The following is a 24,392-nucleotide window of genomic DNA, read 5'->3' as shown; positions in this document are numbered from 1 at the left end:
AGTGAATTTGTCTGATGAAAATGTATTTCATTACTTATGCCCAGCAAATGTAGACTCTTTTTCTAGAAAAACTCCAGGTTGTCAAGGCTGGTTTCTTTCTTGGATTCCCAGGATTTAAATATATTTTTACCTCTAAATTTTGTCTTTGAGGTACTTTGTGTCACAGACTTTAAAGGGTCCTTGTTTAGGAATTGGTTCCGTTTCTCATTCTTTGCTGACTTTTTTTCCCCTGTCATTCTCCACATTTTGTGTGCACTTTGCAGACCTTCCTTATGACGAATTGAAAAAGGTAATGGTTGTAGTATACTTCAAAGACTGTATATGTACATTCCAGCACTGGGTTTGTATTTTCTTGCTTTGTTGTTAAGAATTCTCAACTCTTCTATGATAGCTGGTCGTTTTAAGAAGGAACAGGTGTAGTTGGAGTGGGGCTTATAAAGTTTGGTACCCAGTACACCATGACTATGACAACTTCAGTCCTAGTTATCTGTCTTCCACCTCATCTTTTATTATTCTACAGAGATTTATTACCAGGTTGGTGAATTGCTTGGAAAAGACTTTAGTCAAGTGAAAGAAATAAAGATGTAAACAGAGTCCAGTCTCTTTCCTGTGTTTCTTTCAACTCTCCATCCAAGTGTTAAAAAATTCTTAAAATGTATTTGAATAAATACGAAATATTTATTCTGCCTGACAGTTGATGCAAATTTTGTTCTGCTATTTTCAGTGAACATCAAAAAAGTTGCATTCAAATTCCACATTCTCAACTTATTTTCTTGTAGTGTTTCAGATGAAAGTTGTACTATTGCTGTTGCACTGCCTAATTCTTTTCATATTTTTTTTCTGAAAGGATGTAAATAAATGTGGTTGATTCACTGCTAAAATGAACACAAAAGCATTTTGTATTTTCAGAATATGGGTTCTCTCTCTCTTGTATTCAGATATGGACCTTAAAACCTATTAATACTCTTTCACCCGCACTCCTCCCACTGCTAATGCATGATCTATGTGGAAAAAGAGTGGAAGGATGTAACATTAAGAAACCAAGTCATTTAAGCAAATGTGTTTGCCGTGCCTTTTTTATTTCCATTTTTTAAATTTGTTAGAAGTGATCTCTCATCTTCTTCTTGCTCTTTTAATTGTTGCTTATTAAAAACTCATTTCATGCTGAAATGAACTCAGTTTAAATGAAAACAGAGGACAGGCTTTTGATGATATAACATCAGTAAACTTCCAATAGCTTTTGGGTTGTGTTGTCAGTAAAATAAGGTGTATGTTGGTTGGGGTGAGAAGAGGTAGCACATTGAAATATCTCCCTTTACAATTTTTGTCTGCATATGATAAATAAAGTGATTTTTTTTTCCTCTTTATCTTCTTAAGTAAATGAGATCGGGTTTTTTGGTGCAAGCCTCCATAGTTAAAGATGTAAAACGGCAATTTCTTGCTTCTATAGCACAACATAGTTCAGAGCTGAGATTAGAGAAACCCTGTAGAGTGGCTAATACTCGAGGGCATCTCCAGCTAGAAAAGTATGTGAATTTAGGCATGGGAGGAAGGAAGGATCTGCTTTAAATTTAGTGTAGGGTCACTGAATCTTAATGATAGATTAAACAAGGGAGGTGGAATAATGAATAGGGGTATGCAATGTGTAGCACTAATACCAGAAGTCCATGGTTCGCAGTGGTTATTTAATGTCTTTTCCCATATGTTTTTGAATAGAACAGGTTATGGCAGAGATGAGCTAAGGAATAGCTTTGTTAGTGAATAGTTAAATAGACTGAATTCTCGGTTTAAATATAACTTCTCTGTATATAGGAGACCTGCTTGTTAGTAGTGTAACAGGTCATCTTCTGCACATGAAAATATAAATGTTGATGTTAATATTGAACCATTTGTAATTGGTGCAAATAACTTGAAGGTTTTACAGTATGCTATACAATTAATGCATTTGGAGAAAAACCTGCAAATTTCTGATGTGAAACTTAAAGCTAACTCTTTCTTTTTAATTACAGTGGAGACAAATTTCAGTTATAGTAGATACTTTCTGGCAGTTAATCTGCCAAGGAAAGCCAAGCTGCAGTAATGATGTGGCAGGTCTGAAAATGAGATAGAAGGGATAACAAAGGACTATTTTTGTTACTAAAGACTTGACCAAGACCTCAGTAAACATACTATTAACATTTATTGTGAGCTGAATTTAAAATTTTATCAATAGTATGTATGTTTAATACAAATATATGGGTTTCCATTAATTTTTGTGGAAGAACATTTCACTACATTAGAGTTGTAAAAAAAAAAAAAAAAGACACTTTTTTAGTTTTAAGCAGTTTGCTCTGTTATACATTCAGCTTACCAAGAGGGCTTTATAGACAGACAAGAGTCTCATGTCGCACCTCATTTTTCCCTATTTACAGTTGGTTTTGCAAACAGTATATAAAAGATGAAGGTGTGAATCATGTTATTGGAAGGCTTTTGACCTGCTGTTGTAATACCACAATATTATTGAAATCAATACAATGTGCTAAGCCTTGCACATAGGAAGAGAGTACCTTGTGTTCCTCTGTAGACGTCTGTCTTCTGTTAGTACTTAGAACAAATGCTAGGCTCCAAGAGCCTACTCAGCTACTCAGTTTAGTTTATACTCACGAGACTCCTATCCCACCAGATAGGAATAGCAAGGATGTGGCGAATGGTTGATCTGGCCATCATGATCACTCCCAGGCCAGGTCTTTTTGCTAGTAGGAGATGCCTTGTGATCCAAAGTCTGGAAGTGCTGTGAAATACGTAGCAAAACATGAAGAATAAACAAATATTTGAGTAGCGTTGGAGTGTTGTAGCCATCATGGCCCAGGAGATGTATGATGCAAGGATTTTTTGTGATATTTTTCATTGAACCAATTGTATAGTTGGGAGAGTTATTGGACAAACTTTTGGTCATCAAGCACCCTCCCTCAGATCTTTGAGGGCATATGAGCATAATAGATGTTGTGACTTGTATAGTACTAGTTTTTAATGCAATATTTTCTTTATTTCCTTTTATCTTCTATTACAAAGACTAAATTAGCAAATATTTAAAATGATCCAGTTTTCCTTGGCTAGATTTTGTTCTCTCTAGCAGAAGAAAAGAGATATGCTTCTACTGAAAGTTTATTATATCAGTCCTCTAGAATTTAGATAATGAAAAGCAAACAAAAACAATTTCTGTTTTTCCTAATGATGCCCTTTCTCTCCAGTTGGTTGATAGATAACCGGTCTTAAATTAAAAGGTACTTTGACTCTGACACATTTTCTGGAAACAGAAAGATCAGAACAGCTTTTGGGACTTTAACACTGATTTTTCTTTTTCTTTCTTTACCCTAAAAACAGGTGGTCAGGGGAGTGGATGGATACGGTCAGTGGTGAAGTTTGTTGTGCAGGCAAATGCATTAAGGGACAAATGGCTTGTGAATCGGTGAATTCTGGGGACCAGGGTTTAAATTGTCATTTAGATCATAAGTAACAATGAGTTTAGTCTATGAGAGAATTTCAAAGGTGCAGTTTGGAGTAAGAGGCCGACTTCTGAATGCAATAAATTTTGAGCATCTACCTGTCATTAATCTCCCTATTAATCCAAGTGACAAAATTGCTACTCAGTTTAGTTTATACTCACGAGACTCCTATCCCACTAGATAGGAATAGCAAGGATGTGGCGAATGGTTCATCTGGCCACCATGATCACTCCCAGATGCAACTAATGTAACCCACCATATTTAGGAGTGAAGGTTGGTGTTATTCAGAAAACCATATTGTAAAAAACTCATTAGCCTTTAATTAAAAAAATCTTTAGGAAACAACGCAAGTGCTTCTTGTGCTCTCTTAGCTCTCAGGTATACGTCTGGTGTCAATTCAAGTCACAAGAAATAATCTTTAAGGTTGTGGAGGGTGAGAGTCCTGCTATGTCAGGAAATACAAAATGTAGCCCATTGAAACAACATAGCATCACACGTAGCGAAGTTCTGCAGCTTAATACTTGATTGCTTATTTTATTTATCATATTGAATCAGACTATGTCTTATAGAAATTGTAGAGAAGTAGGGTTGGAAGAGACCTTCAGCAGTCATTTAGTTCAACCCCCTGCCTGAGGCAGGATCATCTCTATCCAAACCGTGCTATACAATTCATAGTCTACCAGGGGTAGGCAGAATGGGCTGATTTGGCCGGCAGCCGGACTCCATTTCCCAGCAGCCCCTGACCACGTGGTTGGGGCTGGTTTCCATGGAGACCACAACAGCAGCCATGCTGTGATAGCAAGGCCAGGGTTTCTGTGGAGACCAGCCCCAGCAGCGCTGGCAGTGTGACAGTGTGATCCAGAGCCAGGGCAGCTGCGATCTGCAGCCTGTATCCTCTGGGCATGGGTGCGGAGGCAGCAGATTTTGGTCTCGAGCTGGGGCAGAGCCACAATCTGCTGCCTGCACACCCCTGCCCGGAGCATGCAGGCTGCAGATCGCAGCTCTGCCCTGGCTCTGGATCACACTGTTGCTGCCACAAGATCCCAGCCGGGCTCCAGAGCAGCTCTGCAACCTGCCACACACTCTGCCAGCAGGGGTGGTGCTTGGGGGGCTGTAGTCACCCCAACAGCCCCCCATATCCACCCCTCCCAGTGCTGCTGCTGCCTGTGCTGCACAGGTGGCAGCAGCTGAGCCTGCCCCGCTCCCGCCTGCAGCACAGCCCTGCTCCTCAACCCCCTTGCCAGGAAGAGGCTGGCACCACTGCTGTGTGCCAGCACTGCTGGGGCCAGTCTCCATGGAAACCCCAGCCCCACCCTACCACAGTGCAGCTGATGCTGGTGTCTCCATGGAAACGAGCTCCAGCCATGTGGGCAGGGACTGCTGGGAAATGGAGTCCACTATTGGCCAGATCCGGCCCATGGGCAGGACGTTGTCTACCTCTGCTCTAAACTCTTTGTAACACTTCTGTAAACCCCGAGACAACACAAGACATAACACCCTAGCCTGCCACAGGGAAAGCAGGGGAACCAATGAAGCCAGTATCCCGCTTCTGTAAAAGGTTGCTAATATACATACCCTCTTCTGCAGAGGAAGGGAAAAACCCCCACAGTCTGCACCAATTTGACCATGGGGTAAAAGTCCGTCTTAACCCCAGATATGGCGATCAGTCTGACTGAGCAGAAGGGCAAGACCCTGCAGCCATGAACCTCAGGCTTCAATTTCCAGCAGGGGCGCTGGCCCACCCCAGTCAAAATCCCCAGCCTTGGCTACAGCCAACACCCGCTGCCTCTGAAGGAGGCTGAAAACACCCTGACTCATGTAGCAGGAAAGGGATGGGCAGGAGTAATCAGAAAGTCCAGAAGCATTGGAAATATCTGTAGTAGACTGTAGGCATAGTTACACCTAGATCATCCCGACCAGTGGCTGCCCATCCTCTTCCTGAACACCCCCAGGGATGGCAAGTCCACAGCTTCCCTAGTCAGTGCCTTTCCATTGTCGTTGAGGGAAGAGACAAACAGTTGGAATTTTACAGTAATAACAGCAGTTTTTGGCGATTTATTTCAGTTTTATAACAAATTAGAAATAGTTTCATCATGCACTGGCAGTTTGCAACTGCATCTCCACTTTGGGTTGCAGTTGAATGACTGCAAAAAGGCCAGGCAGCTTTCGCTAAACTTCTGTATGACAGATTGTGAACATAGTAGAGGATTATTTGCTACCAGTTGTTTCATCTTTCACAACACAGTAGAAGGTACAAGTAACAAATGCTGTTAAACAGGCTGTGAAAATTACAGAGAAGACATTTTGTCTTAATCATTTCTACTGAGTGGAAAAACAAAATTGGACTGCAGACTGCATCTCATCTATATCAATCTATGAAAAAGTCTCCTGTTACCGTTTATTTTGTTACCAAAAATATTTAAATCCTTTTTAAGTAACTTCAGAAATTTTTGGTCATTTTAATAAATCTTAATCCCAGTCATCCCTGCCTTTCAATACCCAATGGCTCGTTCACACGCTGATTATTTTACACCTTGAATATATCAACCTCAGACCCCTCTCTTCCTACGGGAAGCAGTATGTCTGATGGATTCTAATGTAATTTTTCTTTCTTACATATTTTGAACAATCCTGTATTTTCTCTTCCCATCTGTTTCTGCACCAAGTTTAAGATCCTTTTCTTTCACTCTATAATGATTCCATATTTTAACCTCTGCCTGCATCTAATAATTATGAGGTCACGGTTTTTTTTTTTAATATCCTATGGACTATTGTAATATAAAGAATAAAAATAAGTATGTAGTCTGACCTCCTGCACAGCGCAGGACATAGACCTTCAAACAGTAATTTCTGTATCAGCTCCAGGAGTTCATAACTTCTGGTTGAGCTGTAACATCTTCTAGAAAGATGATGAAGAGAAAGAACTAAATATTAACGTTTGATTTAAAAAATACATTACAGGCTCCATTTTGTAGACGGAAAACCGAGGAACTGAGAGGTTAAATGACTTTCAGGTTGTTAACTTTGGAACCCAGGTTTCCTGACTCAGTTGAGAACTCCATCCACAGGATTATGGTGCCTCTGTCCTCAACTTTGCCCATGCCCTGCTTTTCCTTACACTGCGCCACGGAGTACTTATATACTTCTTTGTCTTTGCTCACGCCTTTTTATACATACCATCCATTAGGCTGTGAACAGCCTCCTGACTAATATGTGCAAAGCTCTGTTACTCTCTTCTTTCAAAACGCTCTTTAAAGCCCACCTGTTCTGTAATGCATTCTAACTAAAATGACCCTTCGCCATACCTTATACATACTGCCTTGTACTGTTTGTTTTGTAATGCTTTCACAGATGCCCTTAGACAATAAGTCTTTCAGAGCAGGGCACCTGTCATATGTTTGACACAGCCGTCCTCTTTTACTATACCATGTGCATCTATGGCATTTTGCTAATTCTAATTACAGCAGAACCCTTTTTGCATCATAGGAGCAAGTCATTTAGAAGGGATAATCTGATTTTTTTTTTTTTTTTTTTCTTCCTTTCTTTCTTTCTTTCTTTTTGGAGATCAGGAGTTGCTTGTACATTAGAAAGCCGTTTAAAGATAAACTGTTAGATTCCCTTACTCTTTTCTTTTCTTTCTAAATAGTTTCAGCTTTCTCAAATTAAGATGATGTCTTTTGAAAGAGGCAAGGGTTATTTTGGATGATATCTTTTATTGGACTTACTGTGTAGTTGGGATAAAGTTGCACAAGCTTTCTGTTGAAAGCCATTCATCATTTTGCTTTTGAAAGCTTGTCTTGTCTTTATCTCAGCTATTAAGTTAGTCCAATAAAACCTATCCAACAAAATCTTTGGCTCTCATATAATTCCTGGACCTTCATGGTTACAAAATTACTTCAACAGTGTTGTTATGCATGTTCAGTGTAAGATGCGCATTCAAGTTAGCTGCTACAAAATTGTTTCTGCAGAGATACATTAGTATAACTAATAGTTCATTTTACTGTGTGGGATATATTTCAACATATGATACAGAAGAGTTTTATTTGGGAAAAAAACATGTTCATATCTGAGGTACCAAATTAACTTCAGTTAAGCATAAGGTCCCAAGAACGAAACAGAGACAGTGAAATTGGGATACTAACAACTGTGAAAGTAAATCTGTGATAGTCAATCTGCCTGAGAAACCATGAGAGGCTGCAAAGAATATTTCTGTTGCTGTTGTATCATCTACTTTTGTAATGAATGTTTCTGAGTGTACCATGTGTTGATCCATGGCTGTGCAAGTGAACTTGAGGGTTATGTGCTTCTCAAATGCATATCTTAAAAAATCCTTCACTGCTGTGCTTTTTAGCAGCCTGTCTACATACAGAAAATGTTCACCAGATAGACATCTCTGTATACCCACATTTGGGTAAGTTTTACTAGGGTTGTAGAGGTTGGTGGTCCATTTCATTTATATTGTTTACCTCCAGACTCTCTACTCGGAAACTCTTCTCCCCTTGCTGGGTTTTTTTATATCAACCCGTAATATGGTGTATCCTCACAGTCCTCCCCAAGAATTATCTCTATATTTCTAAATTTGGAAACTATATTTAGACCATTCGGTGTCCCTTTCCCATCATGCCCGTTTCTAATATCTTTGTTTTTTGAGGGGGATCTGCAATGCTGATTTTTAAAATATACCAAATACCTACAGTTTGTGGTTTATCTTCATGCAGTAGTGGCCTGTAAAATTCTGAGTGCTCAGATTTTTTTCTAATAAAGCATAAAAACTGGAGAGAGGGAACATGACTTATAACTTCTATTTCTTATTTTACTTAGTTTATTTAAATGTGACATTTTCATATTTGTTCTTTAAATTGCTAGTAAGAATCTCTGCCAGAGATAATTTCTACTAATTTTCAGAACAGAACTGATTTTAATAATCACGTAACCAGCAAGTTTTTTAATGGAAATGTCAACACATCCAAATCTGAGGGTTTTTTTACAAAATGGCAAAATCCAATATTTAGCAGTGATCTAAACCAGTGATGCTCCAGCTTCTGGCTCTGCAGACCAGATGAGTGGTGTGGGGTCTGTCTGTGGGCCAGATCTGGCATATGGGATCAATCCAATGGTGTGATCTGGCATGCTGGCCCAGCTGCATGCACTGACTTGACACCACGCGCTAGCTATTCTAGGGTGGTTACCTGCCATTGACACTATTACAGCACCTTTACACCAGGTGGTGGGCAAACAGGTGTTATTCTGTTTGCTTGTAGAAAATGGCTATGTCAGGTTAGCTCCAGTTACAATACTTAACCTTTTGTGACTTATACTGGTGTAGTTTTACCGTTGTTTTATTCTGGAATTGTTCTAAACTCAGTTTATGTACCCTATACCGATGTGCTGTTGTGTGTCATATATCTGCTTATAGTTTACAGCAGTGTAAGTAAGTGCTAATGATTACACTGGTTCAGATATGGTACCTGTCCAAGCCTTCAAGAAATGCACAACATTGTTTAGAGTGAGCCTGGTTCTGAAATCTCGATTGCATAGTTTATTACACAAAAACAATTTAAACATTAGTAAGATACTAGAAATAGAAGCTGGATGTAATGCAGTTATTTACAGGGGCAATTCCCTATCCTCTGCTTTGTCTTTTTCTCTGTTTCCCCATTCTCATTGTGCCATTGGTTAATTCCTTCACTGCTAGTTCTTCCTTTCTGAAGCAGTGATCAAGGACACAGTTTCATTTTTCACATTTTGAAGTGGAGAGATCATAAGCAGAATCATGTCTTTTATTCGAGCAAAACTCTTACTTTTGCTTTTGGACTTTTGCTGTTGTGAAACAAGTATTGTATTACATCATACTAATCGGTGGCTAGGAGAAGTTAGTGCATGTGTTACTTTATATTGAAGGTTAACAGTTTAGTTTCTGATTGTCTACCAATAGCCTTCCCCTGGCTAAGTGTAAAAGGTTATTTTCTGTTGTACTTAGCATTGTTGATCACTTCTCCTAGTTTTCTTCTCTCTCCTGATGTCTTTGACTTTCTGCTCGCCTGGTATCTGTTGCTGACTGCCCTATCAATATCATATGCTTGTCCTTCATTCATTGCCTTCAGTCTTTGGGTCCTCTAGGATTCTGTTATCAGTTGCCTCCTGTTTTATCTCTGTATGACCTGCAGTTTATCTGCTCCCATGATTTTAGCTATAACTTCTTTGCATGAGATTCCCATATCAACCTTTTTACTCCAGTCCATCTGTCTACTCTGAAATCTGAAAATGTTTTCTAAGAACTTGTTAGATGTCCACAATCATCTAAAAATATTCTTCCCAAAATAACGTTTTTTCTGACCCATCATCCTTGTCTTTAACTTTATTATCTTTCTGATCTTACAACCGTATCATACTGGAGATTTCTACCTACATCTTGGCTATTCCTAAATCATATTTCTCCTTCATCTGTAAAAATGCCAAAATCCTTCCCTTTTTCACTTGCTACTTGCTAACACCCTGGTTTGTGCTTTAATCATATCTAGTCTTCATTGCTATAACTTTATTTGCTCTGGCCTCTTTTTCTTACCTCTTTCTCAACCAGTCTGCCCCAAATCTTGTTGTCTACAATTTTATATTTTTCTTTTGTCCCTGTGCCTGATATCTGTCTGTTCTGAAAATGTTCTTCGTCTTGGCTGCATATCCTGTCTTTCAAATCAAGCTCTTCTTTCATGCCATGAGTGCCCATACAACCTATATCTGTTTGTATCTGATCTCATCTCCTTTTATGTCCCTACTCGCATTCCTACTTTTGCAATGTCTTTTAAGTTGCCCGTATCAGGTTGGGCAACCTCCAGCCTGTGGGCTGCATGCATTGGGTTCATGGAGGTCTGATCGAGCATGGAGCTGTGCTATGCCACTGATCTCCCCCCCAACTGCAAAGCCAGCTGCTCCATTGCCTCTGCACTTCCCTCAGTGAAGAAGGGGTCAGAAATCTTCAGTGAGGGAAGTGCAAGTGTGTCGGAGCAGAGTGAATGCAGGCAGCTGGCCACCACGGGGGTGAGGTGACAATGGAGACTTCCAACCTGCAGCCACAACTAGGTCACAAGCTGGCAAAAAGTTGCTGACCCCAGCCTGTATCCCCAGGACAGACTTCAGCATCTTGGCAAATGTACCAGTTTATATAAATTATCTTGAATTATACGAGTAATGTAAGTTCATGATGTACATTATTTAAATTGTGTCATATGTAGATATACAAAAAACAGCTCTGGGAAAACTACAGTTGGGTAATGGTGTGATTACTTAACTCAAAGATACAGTCTCAGGTGTGATCAAATTTTGCTGATTCAGCTGTAATATTTTACTTTTAACATTTGGTGAATGAGACATTTCTTGGTAATACTTTAAATTTTTTAATTAAAAGATAAGAAAATAACTCCTTTTTCCTTCTGGGTGAAATTCACCAGAGTACAGAAGACCTTCATAAACACTTTCACATCATGTTACCTGCTGCAGAGCCCTTGAGTTTATTTGACCATATTATATTATTGCCAACATGGGGGTCAGGCTAGATGATCTGTTCAGGTCCCTCCTGACCCTAGGTACTGTGAAACTATGAAACATGGTCATGTACAGACCTTGAGTATCATCTGTTCACTTGGGTAGCTACAACGTGACTATATCTTCTAATTATTCTCTGAATAACTTTATCATCATATTTTTAAAAAACTGTCAGGGGAAAATAAAATACAAATCTGCCTAAATCTTGTTACAGGCTTTAGTTTTCTACTTTCCTGAAGCTAGATTATTTTCTTTCTACTTCATCATCAACATGTTTTATCTCTCTTTCTTCCTTGGTTACCTCCAGATGAAGATGAGCTTGGGTAAGACTTGTGTGCTTCCCCAGCAGTGGCCTGTGCATGCAGAAGAGGGCAGAGTAAAGGTGGTGTATGTCATTTGGTGTTGTATTCCAATCAGGAGATCTTACATCATCTTCAGCTCTTCTGTGAAATATGAATTTTTTTTCCAGCTAGAAGAAATTTTATAATCTTTGCATTCTTCTATGCCTGAGGAAGGGTGTATGTGCACAAAAGCTTGCAATTTAAAGGAATTATTTTGCAACTACCTAGTTGGTCTAATAAAAGATATCACGTCTGCCACAAGTTTTGATTCTTTTTGCCTATAGACCAATATAGCTACAGCTTGCATCTCAGAACCAAATACAAGCATTTACATAATAATTTGGTTCTAAATCATAAAATTGAGAGATTATAATTTGGGCAGTAACTACATTCTGTAGTATATGCAGGTCACCGTAGCATTTTGACATCAAGGAAAAATACAGCTCTGGAGCTGTGCGTAGGACAGTACTGTCAATTATTCTTTTGTATTGATCAGGGAAGAGGTTATGTGACCAATCATCTCAAAAATGTAGTGCTGTGAAATGGCACCAGAAGTTAGAGACTCTTTTATAAGCAAGTTTTTAAGGATTTCACTCCTGCTATTCATGGCATATGAACTTAAGCACGAAAATCCAGCTCCTCATCTCTGTCTTGAAGATGTTATGGGTCCAATATCTGTTTTTGTGTGAATGTATTCAAGAATGCCTATGTATATTTTTATTCCACTGGTCTGTATTTAAAAATATTTTAAAATGTTGTTGTGTTTGTATTTGTAGATCTTTCTCTTCCCTACAAAGCATAGCTTTAAACTGGCATTCAGACAGCTAATGAGGATGAGGGAGTTTTTTACATGTTATCAGGAAGTATATCTGTTCTTTGTATCTTCTGTGTTTTTCTTCTTTATCACTATTTGAACTATCAATAAAGGCAGTTCCTCCAAATTACTGCATTGATGAGAGTAGCATAGTATTTGAAAAGCAAATGTATTTTTCCTTTAAGTAATTGATTGTGTCTTGAAATACGACTATTTTGGCAAGTTTTCAAAATCTAGTTATGAGTTTAGCCCCAGTAGTTTGTTTAATCAAACATTACCTTAATATGTTTTACTTGGTACCCTACCAGACATGGCCTGTCTATAATAACTAGTTTATTCTGTGACGAGTTGCTCAACAGATGTCATTCTGGTAGAATAATGCAGCAGAATACTTGTGCGTTGGCTAAAATTACTTTAACTTTGATCACTTTTGTTCAGCACATCAGTCTGGCATTGTGCTTTATACCAACATAACACTATAACCAGAGCATGCCTTTCAGGCTTAGAATAGCAGAGGAATGTTATTGAAATCAGTGCAGTTACAGATGAGTTAATGAAAGAAGGAAAATACTGTTTATTTCATAATGCCATGCTGTTGTACTTTGGCATTAAAATGGAATGCAAGGAATCCAACTCCAGAGCTGTTTATTTTCACATTCTGAGAAGGTTTTTTTTTTTCCCCCTTTTAAAATAATGTTATGTTGTTTTATTGATCGTGTGTGACTAAGTACAATTAGTTTGGGATTACAAAATAGTTAATAGTTCATTTTAAACACTTCAATATTGTGGGACTAATATTCAACAAGATTCTTTTTCTATGTGTAATTGAAGGCTATTTTTCTTGTGGAAAAAAAAAATGCTTGAAACATTTCATAAGGTAATACTAGCATGGCAAGAACCAGCAAATTGTTTTTATGATCACAGATTAGCTTGGTAACATTTTGATGAGATGTTGTGAGGTCAATATTGAGTAATGCCATTTTTTCACCCTGATGTGACTGTGAAACAATTGCTGCACAGCAGGCTAAACTCTTGTTAAGGAGGACTGAAGAAAAGCTGTTTGTTTGAATCTGCGTTCCAGAGTTTTCACATATCACTTCTTTCCAAGGTGTATATTGGGAGTTTAAAAAATAGATTTGTGTGTGTGTGTTACCCATGAACACCCCCCCCCCCACACACACACACATACACCCCCTCTTAAAAATGACTTGCCATGTATTTTCATACAATCAGAAGTAATCTGTTATGCAACACAGGCATTACTAGTCAATATAAAAAGTATCTCTGTGCTTCTGGGGCCACTATTACCCCTGCCGCTGTTCTTGTAGCAGGCCTGCCATGGTGTGCAGAATTGACACAGTAGTGCCATGGGGAGCCTTTCAAAGATTGATGTGTATATATATTTTTTCCTCTCCCTACATATCTATGAGCATAGCAGTTAGGTACATACTTTGTTAATAACTTTGCTAATTATCAACTAATTTTTGCAAATGTAGCTATCAAAGAGCTTTAACTATATGGACAATTTGACGAGTCTGTGCAGTGTTCTGTTAAGATGATTCCAGACAAAAGGAGGTCAGATGCTGAATGTTGCTTTTTAAGGAGATGCTTTAAAATGAATTTAAAATAGAAAAACTAACAGATTTAACAAGTCGGATCATTCTGTGTTAAGTAAGATAAGGGCTATAACGTTGATATTGCAAATAGTCTTTATTCTTCATCCGTTAAAAAAAAGGCTGCTATCAGTTTGCAATACATCTCAACCTTCATAATGCAGGTAAGGTAGGGGATATAAAGTTGAAATGTTAAATAACTGAATAGTTAGAATTGTTTTGTTTGGTTGCATTGGAGTAAAACAGATCATATTTATTTCTTTTAGAATGATAGGTTGAGAGGCAGTGTTTGACCATTATATGACTAAACAGCCTCTCAAGTCTAACGGATTTTGCTTGATATTTTGAATTTGAGGCTGAAACTAGCCTCTTCTTCCGTTGCATCTCACAGGTATTGTTTTGCGAGAGAATACTGCCCTTCTAGGGGAAGTGCAATAACCTATGAGAGAGAAACTAGTTTAAAGATTTTTATTTTCTTTCTACTTACATTTTCATGCACTTCAGACTTTATTGATCAAAGCTTCATACCACTGCTTTATAAGACAATTAAGTATCAGCCCCTGCCATTTTATAAGCAAAACAATGGAGAGATTATCCATGGCATTATCAGCCAAATTTTGGGGTAGAATCTAGGTCTTCAGTCTATGGTAAACACAAATGTTATGCATATAGTTATGCTGCCCTCCAAATTGGATATACCAGATGAATGTACTTTAGTTAGTATATCTCTGTTAAACCCGCTAGGAGTTGAGCTAGATGGAATTTACTCGGTAAGGTGAATAGTACCAGTCTGTGCTTGGGAACTGAAGATCTAGAAATCAAACCCTGCTGATAACTCATTTGGGAGTAATGAGAGATTTTATAATTGCAGGTGGTAGATTTTTCCCCCCTCCTTTTTTTTTCTTTTATTAAGAAACAAACAAAAGTGGTGTATTTAATTCACAGTGTTAGAAAACCTTTTTGAAAACCGGTTTTGTGAGTAAGGCCTTTATAATCCCTCAATCTTGGTACACGTTGCAACAAATAAGAAATTGATGATTTTAAGATTTTCTGTTAGACCTTGAGAAACTGTATCTTAGGTGGTCTCTCAACCACAGTACTGTCAACTTGCCATGCAGATTTCTGCTGCAGGTACTTTACCTGTTCATGTGATTCATTGGAAGGGCTAGCGTTGGCATATGTTTGTGCACTGGCTGTCTTTGTACAGGTTCATCCATAAGAAGCCTCTGAATAAACTCTGGCACTTACTCTGTGAGACTAGCTGAAACTACTCAAATGCAGCAATGATATCCTTCTGATTTTGTGAAATCTGTTTTAATACAAACAGAATTCATGATTTTTGTTTCCTGTTACATAAACACTCATCAAAGCAGATGGACAGGGATCATGTGGCTCTGAATGGGTCAATCTGAATGCCAATTTGTTAGATTTTTGTTAAAATTTTAGGGTGAGCGGTTGTAAACTGCCGTTCTGTGGTATCCTGCTTGTTTTCAGATTCTGTTCTTCTGCCATATTGACAACCACTGTGGCTCTTAAGCTCATTAATTCAACCATAGTATTTCAGTAAATAGTAACAACAAAGTAAACTCGCTTAACATATGGTTGTCTATTTAAAGAAATAATTGAAAATATTATCGTTGAACCGTATTTATATGTTTCCTTTCCTGATGCTTTCATTTATTTAGATATTCCTCCCTTAAAATACACAATACAGAAATGTATACAACAGGAAGCTGTATTTGACTCCTGCTTAAATTTGCCATAAATCTAGGATTTTTAGGATGAAAACAGAGCAGGTTAACCAGTAGCAGTTGTAACAGAAATTATCTTGCTGTTGTTCTGTTTTCTCTCCCCTCAATTTGTTCTTGTAATATGTCTTTTTACTTTGTAATATGTCATGAACAGTTATCGTTTCGTATAATAATAACAAATCATAATTTATGTTTTTTGTTAAGGATTTAATGAAGTTTGATAGTTCTAGATTTCCGTTTACTGTGTATTCAGCCATAGTATGTTATCTTCTGGAGCAAATCTGAGCTTTTGAATGTAAAAGGAACCTTTGCTGCTATTAATCATTTAAAATAAAAATCTAAATTAAAAAAGCCTTCCATCCTACATGTTGCAAGTAATTTAGTCATGTTTGAAATGCTAGGTGTATTTTGAAAGTATGTCTAATTTTTTTTTGACAGGTAAAGCGGAACGTTTATGACCTAACTAGTATTCCTGTTCGTCACCAGTTGTGGGAAGGCTGGCCTCCTTCTGCGACGGATGACTCTGTAAGTACTTTCGTATCTTTGGCTCTTCCAGTAAATGCTCAGTTGTCCTTGGGTTTTTTATTGTGTGAATTAAAAAATTGTTATCACTTTTTCCCTAGAAAGTATGGAAGTTGCACATTATTTAGGGCCTTATTTTATGTGTTGAGCAACCAAGCCCCAGTTTGATGGATGCACTGAAACATGTAATAGTCCCACTGAAACTCTCCACATGTACGTAGTGTGTGCCTCAGTGTATTGCCATATGAGAGCTAGAGGGCCCAACACTGAAGGATGCAGTGGAATTTCTTGTGCTGGTATACATTTTGGCCCAGATTTGAGGAAAGCATTTGTTTTCCAGAAGTACTGTAAGCACGTGCATAAATATATTGCTGAATCGGGCCTAAGGCCCCAGTTTACACAGGTACACAGGTACATACAGATATGTGACATCAAGTGTGCAAGTCTCTCTGTTGAAGTTAACAGAAATGCTCGCACACTTGCATTCCTTTTTTCACTGAACCGGAAACTGTGCTGTACAAGTTTACACCTGTTTGTACAGAATACAGATAAACGTGTAGCTGACCAGAATATAGAAGACGTTACTTAAGTTTTTATATGCCAGGTGACCATTTTAAAATTACTAATATTAAAAAAAACAGAGGACAGTATTAATTTCCTATTTCAGGCTGATGTATTGGAAGCTCTCACTCAATGAGTTTATTCTATGTTTGCCTACCGTTTTGTGAAATCCTGCAAACCACTATAGAAGGTTGTTTAGACATTACATCCTGCCTCCTGATTGTGTATGATTGCTCTCTGCAGAGATCCTCACTTTCATTTTTGCTCAGGCAACTTCCATCTTTTCGGAGGTAACACAGTTAATACTGGCAAATGAGGTCTGCATTTATTTAAAAAAATATTTTGCATCTAGCTTTTGTGATGGTTACCAATCTTGGCACAAAAAGAAAAAAGCTGCTTTGCTAAGTGTTTAGTTGAAGCCAAGTAAATATGACCATTTTATTAAATGAAAATGTAACTAGTGATTTTCCTTTCTACAAATATTAGAATAATATACTTTGAAGATAGAACTGCCAATCTCCAGTCCTCCTAAAGTAACAACTTGTTGAAGTGATGAGTACTACACTTCTTAAATGTTGGATGAATGATTTAAGTTAATGAAGCAAAGCAAAGACTGACTGAACATCTGAAATAATTGTGAACATCCCTAATCTTTTGTTTTTAAGCACCACAGTTATTTTTACTCAGGGATCTATGCCCATATATTGAGCAGACTTGAAACTACAGATACGATGTTTGATCTAATAAATATGGTTTCATAGCAGTTACAGTCTTGGACAAATGGGTGAATTTTAGTTACTAGTTTAAATTCAGTCAAACCGAATGGGTAGAAATGTAAGATGTCTAATCTAAGTCTTAAGAGACGTTAACAAAAGCTAAATAAATGAAAAGAAAACCTTTCTGTGGATAGGATGTCCTGGGTGTGTAAAACTCATAAATCTGTTTTAAGTCTGTTTTTACAAGTGACATTGTTGCAGGTAATTTTTTTCCCTTTTCATGTTTAATGAAATTGGTGAATGTTGAGTCATCTGCTCCAAGACAGGAGGCTCCTCAAAGCCCACTGCTTGAATCTGGTGCAGCTGAGACATGTCAGCTGTGTAAACATCTCAATGTGTTACCAGCAAAAATATAATTAATTTCTATCTGAAATTAGAGGCCATATAACTTAATACTTGTAAAGATTTAACTTTAGCAAGAACTCTCAGAACATTTTTCCCTTTGCCCGTAATAAATATTTAGTAATGAGGTTTATCTGTTTAAGTAGCCCTTTTTAATTCACTGGCAGATTTTTCCTAATCACTTTTGATTGTGTTGTATAGAGTTCTCAGTGTGCTGTGTTGTATAAGAGTATGCTACTAATTCACAATTAAAGAGTTAAAGGAGGCCTTGATTAGAATACTTTTTCATTTACATTTTATGCAGCATAAGAAATACTTTGTAATACCACAGGAGGTTTTTTCAGTGCAGTTCTCGTTAACCTTTGGCTTAGCAAACAGGACAACTAAATAGACTTCCCATAATTGGATTCCTATATCATCTTGAGTCTCTTATGAACCTGATAGACTTCAGTCTTCTTACATTATTAGGAAATTCAGTGAAGTCAATAGTCATTTAAAACATTGTTGCCTCATCTCCCTTTAGAGTTAAAATATATTCTCTGTGTGTAGTTTTATCTAACGAAATATGGGATACTGTATGAATTGTCACTAACTCTTTAATTTCATTTTGCACACTTTCACTAGGGAGACAGGTATCTAAAGCTCTACAAGTAGGGGAATGTTTTCATGCTGTGACAGTTTAACTGTGAGAAACAAGGCACATACAAGCCCTCAGAAATCTCATTTTACACTTTAACAAGAACTCATTTTTAGTTTCTAGAGAGTATGAATAATTTTAACACTGAATTATATCCATTGATCTAATTAAAATGCAAACAATGTAAATGCATGAGTTTGAAATAATTTCTTCTGCTTTTAGGGGTTTACATAAGAAACATCATTAATTTAATATTAAAGATTTAGTCTCTATTTTGGCATGTTCATGATTTAAAATTAAGTTAGAAAGATTTAAAAATAATGGTAGTCCTTCATGATTAAAATAGAAGCCTGTTTTCAACTAACAAACAAATCTAAATGTTACATAGCTTGTCAGGTAGGGCCGAGGAGAATATTTCGTCTAAAGCTGAAATGTGGTTCACTTGTTCTGATTTTATGGGAATACAAGAGCTGCTAAGATCATGCTTGTTGTTGTTTCATTACCAATTAAAATGAACTCTAACTTTTGAAATCTAATTATAAAAATTGCCTTCGAGGTAAATAGTATATAGTATTAAAGTAAATGTTTAAAACACTGTGGAAATACTGTGATTTCTTTTACATAAAACTAAAAGTATATTTCTAGGTTTCTTTCATCTCATCGGTTTGCATATCTGTTTGAGTTAAAATCCTGGAACCATCAAAGTTAGTGGGTCATTAATTTACATGACTGGAACCAGGATTTTGCTCCCTGACTTTTGTTTCACTAATAAGTAGAGCCAATGCCCAGTGGTTCTTTTTTTTTTTCTTACTAAAGCTATTATTTATTGGTTATGTCAGTAAAGCATTTGATCTAAAACCATTTCTAAAAATTAGTTTACTGCTTTGTTTAAGTTATCCTATTATGGCTGTTTTGCCCACCTACTTTTCCAATAAATGGTAGTAGGTGAAATTCAGAAGAAATGTATACAAAAGCCTTTATATGATTTGGAAGAAACAAAACGAGAGGGAGAAAAATACTGCCTTCCTCATATGCTGCCTGGTATTTGAGAGGGGCATGCACTGAGTTGCAGTTCAAGGATTGCGGTATTCTAGCTTTAACTTTTCTACTGTCTGTTGTCAATATTTGTGTGCCCTTTGCAACTCATATTGTTAACCAGAGCCTCAGATCCTTGCTCTAAGACTGGCAACTATCTTTCACTTGCTCTGCAGAGAATATTATTGGCAACTTGCGCAGGCTAACTTTGGGGAGAGTTGGGAAAAGAATCCCAGTCTCTAATAAACTGGAGCCAAGTCTACTCCGTATTGCTACACCCCTTTGGAGGAGGAGCACGCCATTTTCTATTTGTATAACAGCATACCTCTGTGTTGCCCCCCAGTGGTTAGATCTCATACAGAATTTTCTCATGGCTGTTGTCTGTACAAAAAGACTTGCTTTTTAGGTCAGTTAATAGGTTTATGCTTTTATGTCCAAAATGTGTAAATTAAAATTCCTGCACATATTGCAATATTTAGTTATTTTGTTTGTTTAGCTATTACAGGGTGGAACTATTCTGGAAAATGGAGGGGGTGGAGAAAATAGTACTTAGAAGCACATAATTTGGTATGGTGTCCAGAATGATTTTACATTGTATACTGTAACACTGTATTTAGAAGTGAATTCAGAAGATATTTTACTAGATTTTAGCATTTTTATTTTTAGGTAATGGATACTGTAATGTTTGACACCAAGTTTGGATACTGTTTTTCAGAGAGGGAGACTGGCTATGGGTAGGGAGCAGTGATTCTCAACCAGGGTGCAGTGGGACCCTGGGGTGCCTTTATATCCTTCTAAGGGTGCCATGCTCAGTCAAAATTTACTACCAATTTAGCAGTGGCTGTGAAATGATTAAAACTGTGGCTGCCATGCTGAAAACCAAACTCTATCCTGTTCCATGCTGCTGGCAAGGAGAGAAGGGAGAGCAGTAGCAACCACTACAGTGATCTCATGCGTCTGTTCTGGTGGAGAATCAGCCTCACCACTTAAGAGACGCACCCGAATTTTGGATGGCTCATGTTTTGGGGAGACACGTGTGTAACATGCAAGTGAATATGATAATAGAGAAAGCAAGCCTCATTCTTGAAGGTGTAATATTAGCATGCATGAGAAACTGATGGTTCAACAAGTGCAAGGTAATGCACATGGAAAAAAAAAATAACCACAACTGTACACAGCCAGTTCTGTTTCTGAGCTAGCTGTTATGACTCAGGACAGAGAACTGTATGAATTTCTCGTAAATAAAAAAAAAAAAAAAAAAAAAAATCAGGTAACCAAAAAAGCCAATAAAATGTTGAGCAGAGAATTCTCATTAAGAAGAGAATTAAAAACAAAATGGAGAACATCATCATGCCTTTCTGTAAATCCATGGTTTGCCCACATATTGAATACTGTGTACAGGTAGGTCATGAAGGGAGTGGACAAAGTGAACTGGAACCTGTTATTCACCAAGTCCCAGAATACTACAACTAGGCGGCACTCACTGAAATTAATAGGAAATGCTTTTAAAACTAGCAAGAGAAAGTACTTTTTTAATGCAGTGGGTGCATATACATGTGCACTCTACTGTGGAGTAGGCTAATTAGCTCCGCAGTAATGTGTCACAATCTACATGTGCACCAGTATTGTCACGCAGTAAATGAATTACCTCCACCATAGAATAGTACTATCTTATGGTGGAGTACTGTACTGTGCTGAAATGCATATGTAGACAGTGACCAGGGGTATACATTGTGCCCAATGAGCCCAATCAGCAGGGATCTGCTCTGCCCTGGCTCAGATTACTGCTGTCCTAGGTGCATGTATAGATGTTGCGCCTGGGAGCAGTTGACTCAGGCTCAAAACACTCCACAGTTTATCATGTCTTATTAATTGCATGTATAGATGCACCCGATTGGTAGTTAACTTGTGCGATTCATTGTCCCTAGTGGTGGTAGAAGCAGAGAGCATAGCCAGGGTCAAAAAGGGACTAGATAAATTTATGGATGATTGATCTATTAATAGTCATTGAACGGAATGGCTAGAGATTTTATTATTATTTTTTTTTTTAATGGAATCTCTCAACCAATAATGTTGGATGCTGGGGAGGGAAATGAATAGGGGATATGTCTGGGTCAGTGCTGTTCCTCTAAAAACATCTACCCCTGCTACTGTTGCGGACGGAATACTCTGCTAGATGGACCATTGGTCTGACCCAGTATGGCACTTCTTATATTCTCATGATCTAAGAGATTATCATGTGGATGTCTGGGGAGAGAAGGTGTGGGAGGTTGTGCTGAAATGTCGGGCCTAGAAAAAGCCCTAGGTAGCAGTATAGATGTAGTCTAAATCTCTTGAATTGCTTTGTAAATCTTAATGTGTGCTAGTGTTTTGATTTGAACTTACTGACAAAGTGAAGAGTCCTCATATCAAACCTGGATCTGAAACTAATGTTGCAATTTGCCTACACTGTATTAGGTCAAAACTGTCACCAGAATAAATTAAAAAAACCCAAACTCTGTCTGTAATGAATTACTAGGAAGCGAACACTTTCCATAACTAGATTGAAAGTATAATCTGAAACTTCCACAGTATTTTTACTCAAATTCACTTTGCTTTAGAAACTTTCAAATACTGGGTAATCCACAAGCTTCAGATTCAATAGAGTGGATCTGGGAAAGGGTCCTTTTAGTTTTAATATGTGAAAGGAATACTCCTCTCTTTTATCATTAATTGGAAGACTTAAACTTGAGTTTCATTGTGGTTATACTTACAACTTTGGAAAAGCATAATGGAAAATACTAGTTAACAGCTTGCCATAAAGTCCCAATATTTGGGCTGCTTCCAGGAAAAGACTCAGGAGACATAATATTCTGTGAAGTTTACTAACAGAATTGTTAAATACAGTATATTTATGTTGTATGGTCATTTCACTGGGAATTATGTCCTGGTTTGGTGTGCTGGTTAGTCCCAAACAAAACCTCTTGAGTACAGTGTGCATCACAAATATGTTGTATTAACAGAGGAAATCAGTTTCCTGTTATTGATATGAGACTTTTACAGCTATTCACAAATACATTCTTGGAGAATGAAGTCAATTCATTATTTAAATATATAAATAAGGATTTTAGATTTAGAATGTCATTATATTGTTGTAACTAGTCAGTATTTCAAACAAAAGTGCACTTAAGTAGTGACCTAATAAAGCATAAAGTATTTTTTGTTTAAGGCAAGGTTCTAAGAGGCAGGATAACAGGATTTGGGGAAAAATATTTTTGTTACGAAAATTAAGACAATTGCCTAATTGTATTTAAGAATCAGGACAGTTGAGTTTTGTCAATTTGACTTTTTTTAAAGATATTGTCTCAACTTTATAGGGTTTACACCATTCCATATAGACTAAAAATCATTTGCATCTCGTATTCATGCGTCTGTCTCTCCCCACATATTTATGGGACTATTCCACCATTTTTCTGGCCGTCTTGACATCCTAGGCATGAAGGAGAAAGTGAAATGTCGGCTACCCATTCTGCTGTTGGACCTGACTAAGAACATCTGATTCACAGCAGCCTTGAACGCAGCTACCTTCTAAGAATTAGGACTGTATTAAAAGCCACCAAGGTTTTCATTATTATCTGGCTCATTGGTAGAATCAATAATCAGTAAGAGGATGAAAATTCTCTTGTAAGTCATATCTTTCTTTTGGATAAGAATGGCAAAAAGATTGATTTGGGGCAGTGCAGTGAGAGGATGTGGAACGTCTGCTGCTTGGCAGTCTGCTTTTCCATGTGGCCAGTATTTCAACTGCCATAATGAGTATTTTATCTTTGGGACAAGATTATCTGGATCTTTCTCAGGAGCAGACTGACATCAAAAAAGCTAGCGACTGAGAGGCTTGTGGTTTTCTAAGCACGTCCTAGGCATGGAATCTGAGATTTCAGAGACCTCAACTTGTGCACTAATGTTAGCAGTTTCACTGAGACAGCAGTCTCCAATGGTAAAAAATCCCAGTTGAGGATGTTCTCATCAAGCTCATAATGGACAATGAATGTTGGAGAAATGCAATATGTTCACAGTCAAGTCTTTGAGACTCAATTGGCAAGGACAGCACAGCATGGTCTCCTTATGCCTTTCTTTTTGTTACAGGGTCCTTTATGTGGCAACCTTATCAACAACAGAAAAGGCAGGATAATGTACCTTTAAGGTAACCTGCCATTGTATTGGAAGTTTGATGCTGTGAATAGAGTATACTCCATATAGCAGACTCTTTGCCAGGCAGAAAATTGACTGACTCAAAGTGGGTGATTATTCTTTATAGCCTGTGTCAGCCACTGTCAGTACTGCACTATTAGCATTCATAAAACCGTCTTAGGTCCTGCTTTTTAGTACAAGGTGCTCTGAGTAACAAGGTAATGAGACTTAACTAGGTGCAAACACCTGAGAGCAGGCTCTTCCCACACAAATTAGTTGGCTTGCTTAAATTGCCTTAAGCAGTGCCTTTAATATTGATGTCAGTGGGATTTGGCAAGTGCTCAATGCCACTTGAACAATTAAAATCGCTGCCCAGCTCCCCTCAACCTCCTTGTATCTTAAGTGGCTTATGCCACATTTTGTCCTCCTTTTAGGAAAGAAAAAGAGAGTTAAGCAGAACTTAGTAATAACACTACTTACTTCCTGCAATGGCTGGGCACCATTTTACTGGCAGATGAAGACCTTAGTCTGTGTAGACTTTAGGGTTTCATGTTTTTAAACTGATACTACTGTTTCAAATGTGAGCTGATTGTAAAATGAAGCCATGGTCTCTTAATTTTCCTTTGAGTCCACTCCATTGCCTCTGGTGTTGCTCACGTAGCAGTACTAAAAAAACAAAAAAGCAAGGTGAAGTTAACAATAGCCGCATTGGTTTCACAGCTGATATTTAGGACTTCAGAAACACTGAAATTGTCAAGAATCAGGTAAATTGTGGACTGTAGCTGTTTCTTATTTTCTTTTGGCAG

General features: G+C 37.7%; 1 protein-coding gene across 2 annotated transcripts in view; it reads left to right on the top strand.

Moving 5' to 3' along the window:
* Nucleotides 1-24,392, top strand: part of FAF1 (Fas associated factor 1) — a 297,443-nt gene that overhangs the window by 138,894 nt on the left and 134,157 nt on the right. For both annotated transcript variants that reach the window (XM_019531400.1, XM_019531401.1), the window contains exon 8: nt 15,982-16,068. In XM_019531400.1, the coding sequence (XP_019386945.1) occupies nt 15,982-16,068 (87 nt within the window). The remainder of the gene's footprint in view (nt 1-15,981; nt 16,069-24,392) is intronic.

The sequence above is a fragment of the Crocodylus porosus genome, unplaced genomic scaffold, assembly GCF_001723895.1.
Source record: "Crocodylus porosus isolate Cpor-Errol unplaced genomic scaffold, CroPor_comp1, whole genome shotgun sequence".
NCBI classification, from domain to species: Eukaryota; Metazoa; Chordata; order Crocodylia; family Crocodylidae; genus Crocodylus; species Crocodylus porosus.
This window is presented reverse-complemented; position numbering and strand designations above follow the sequence as displayed.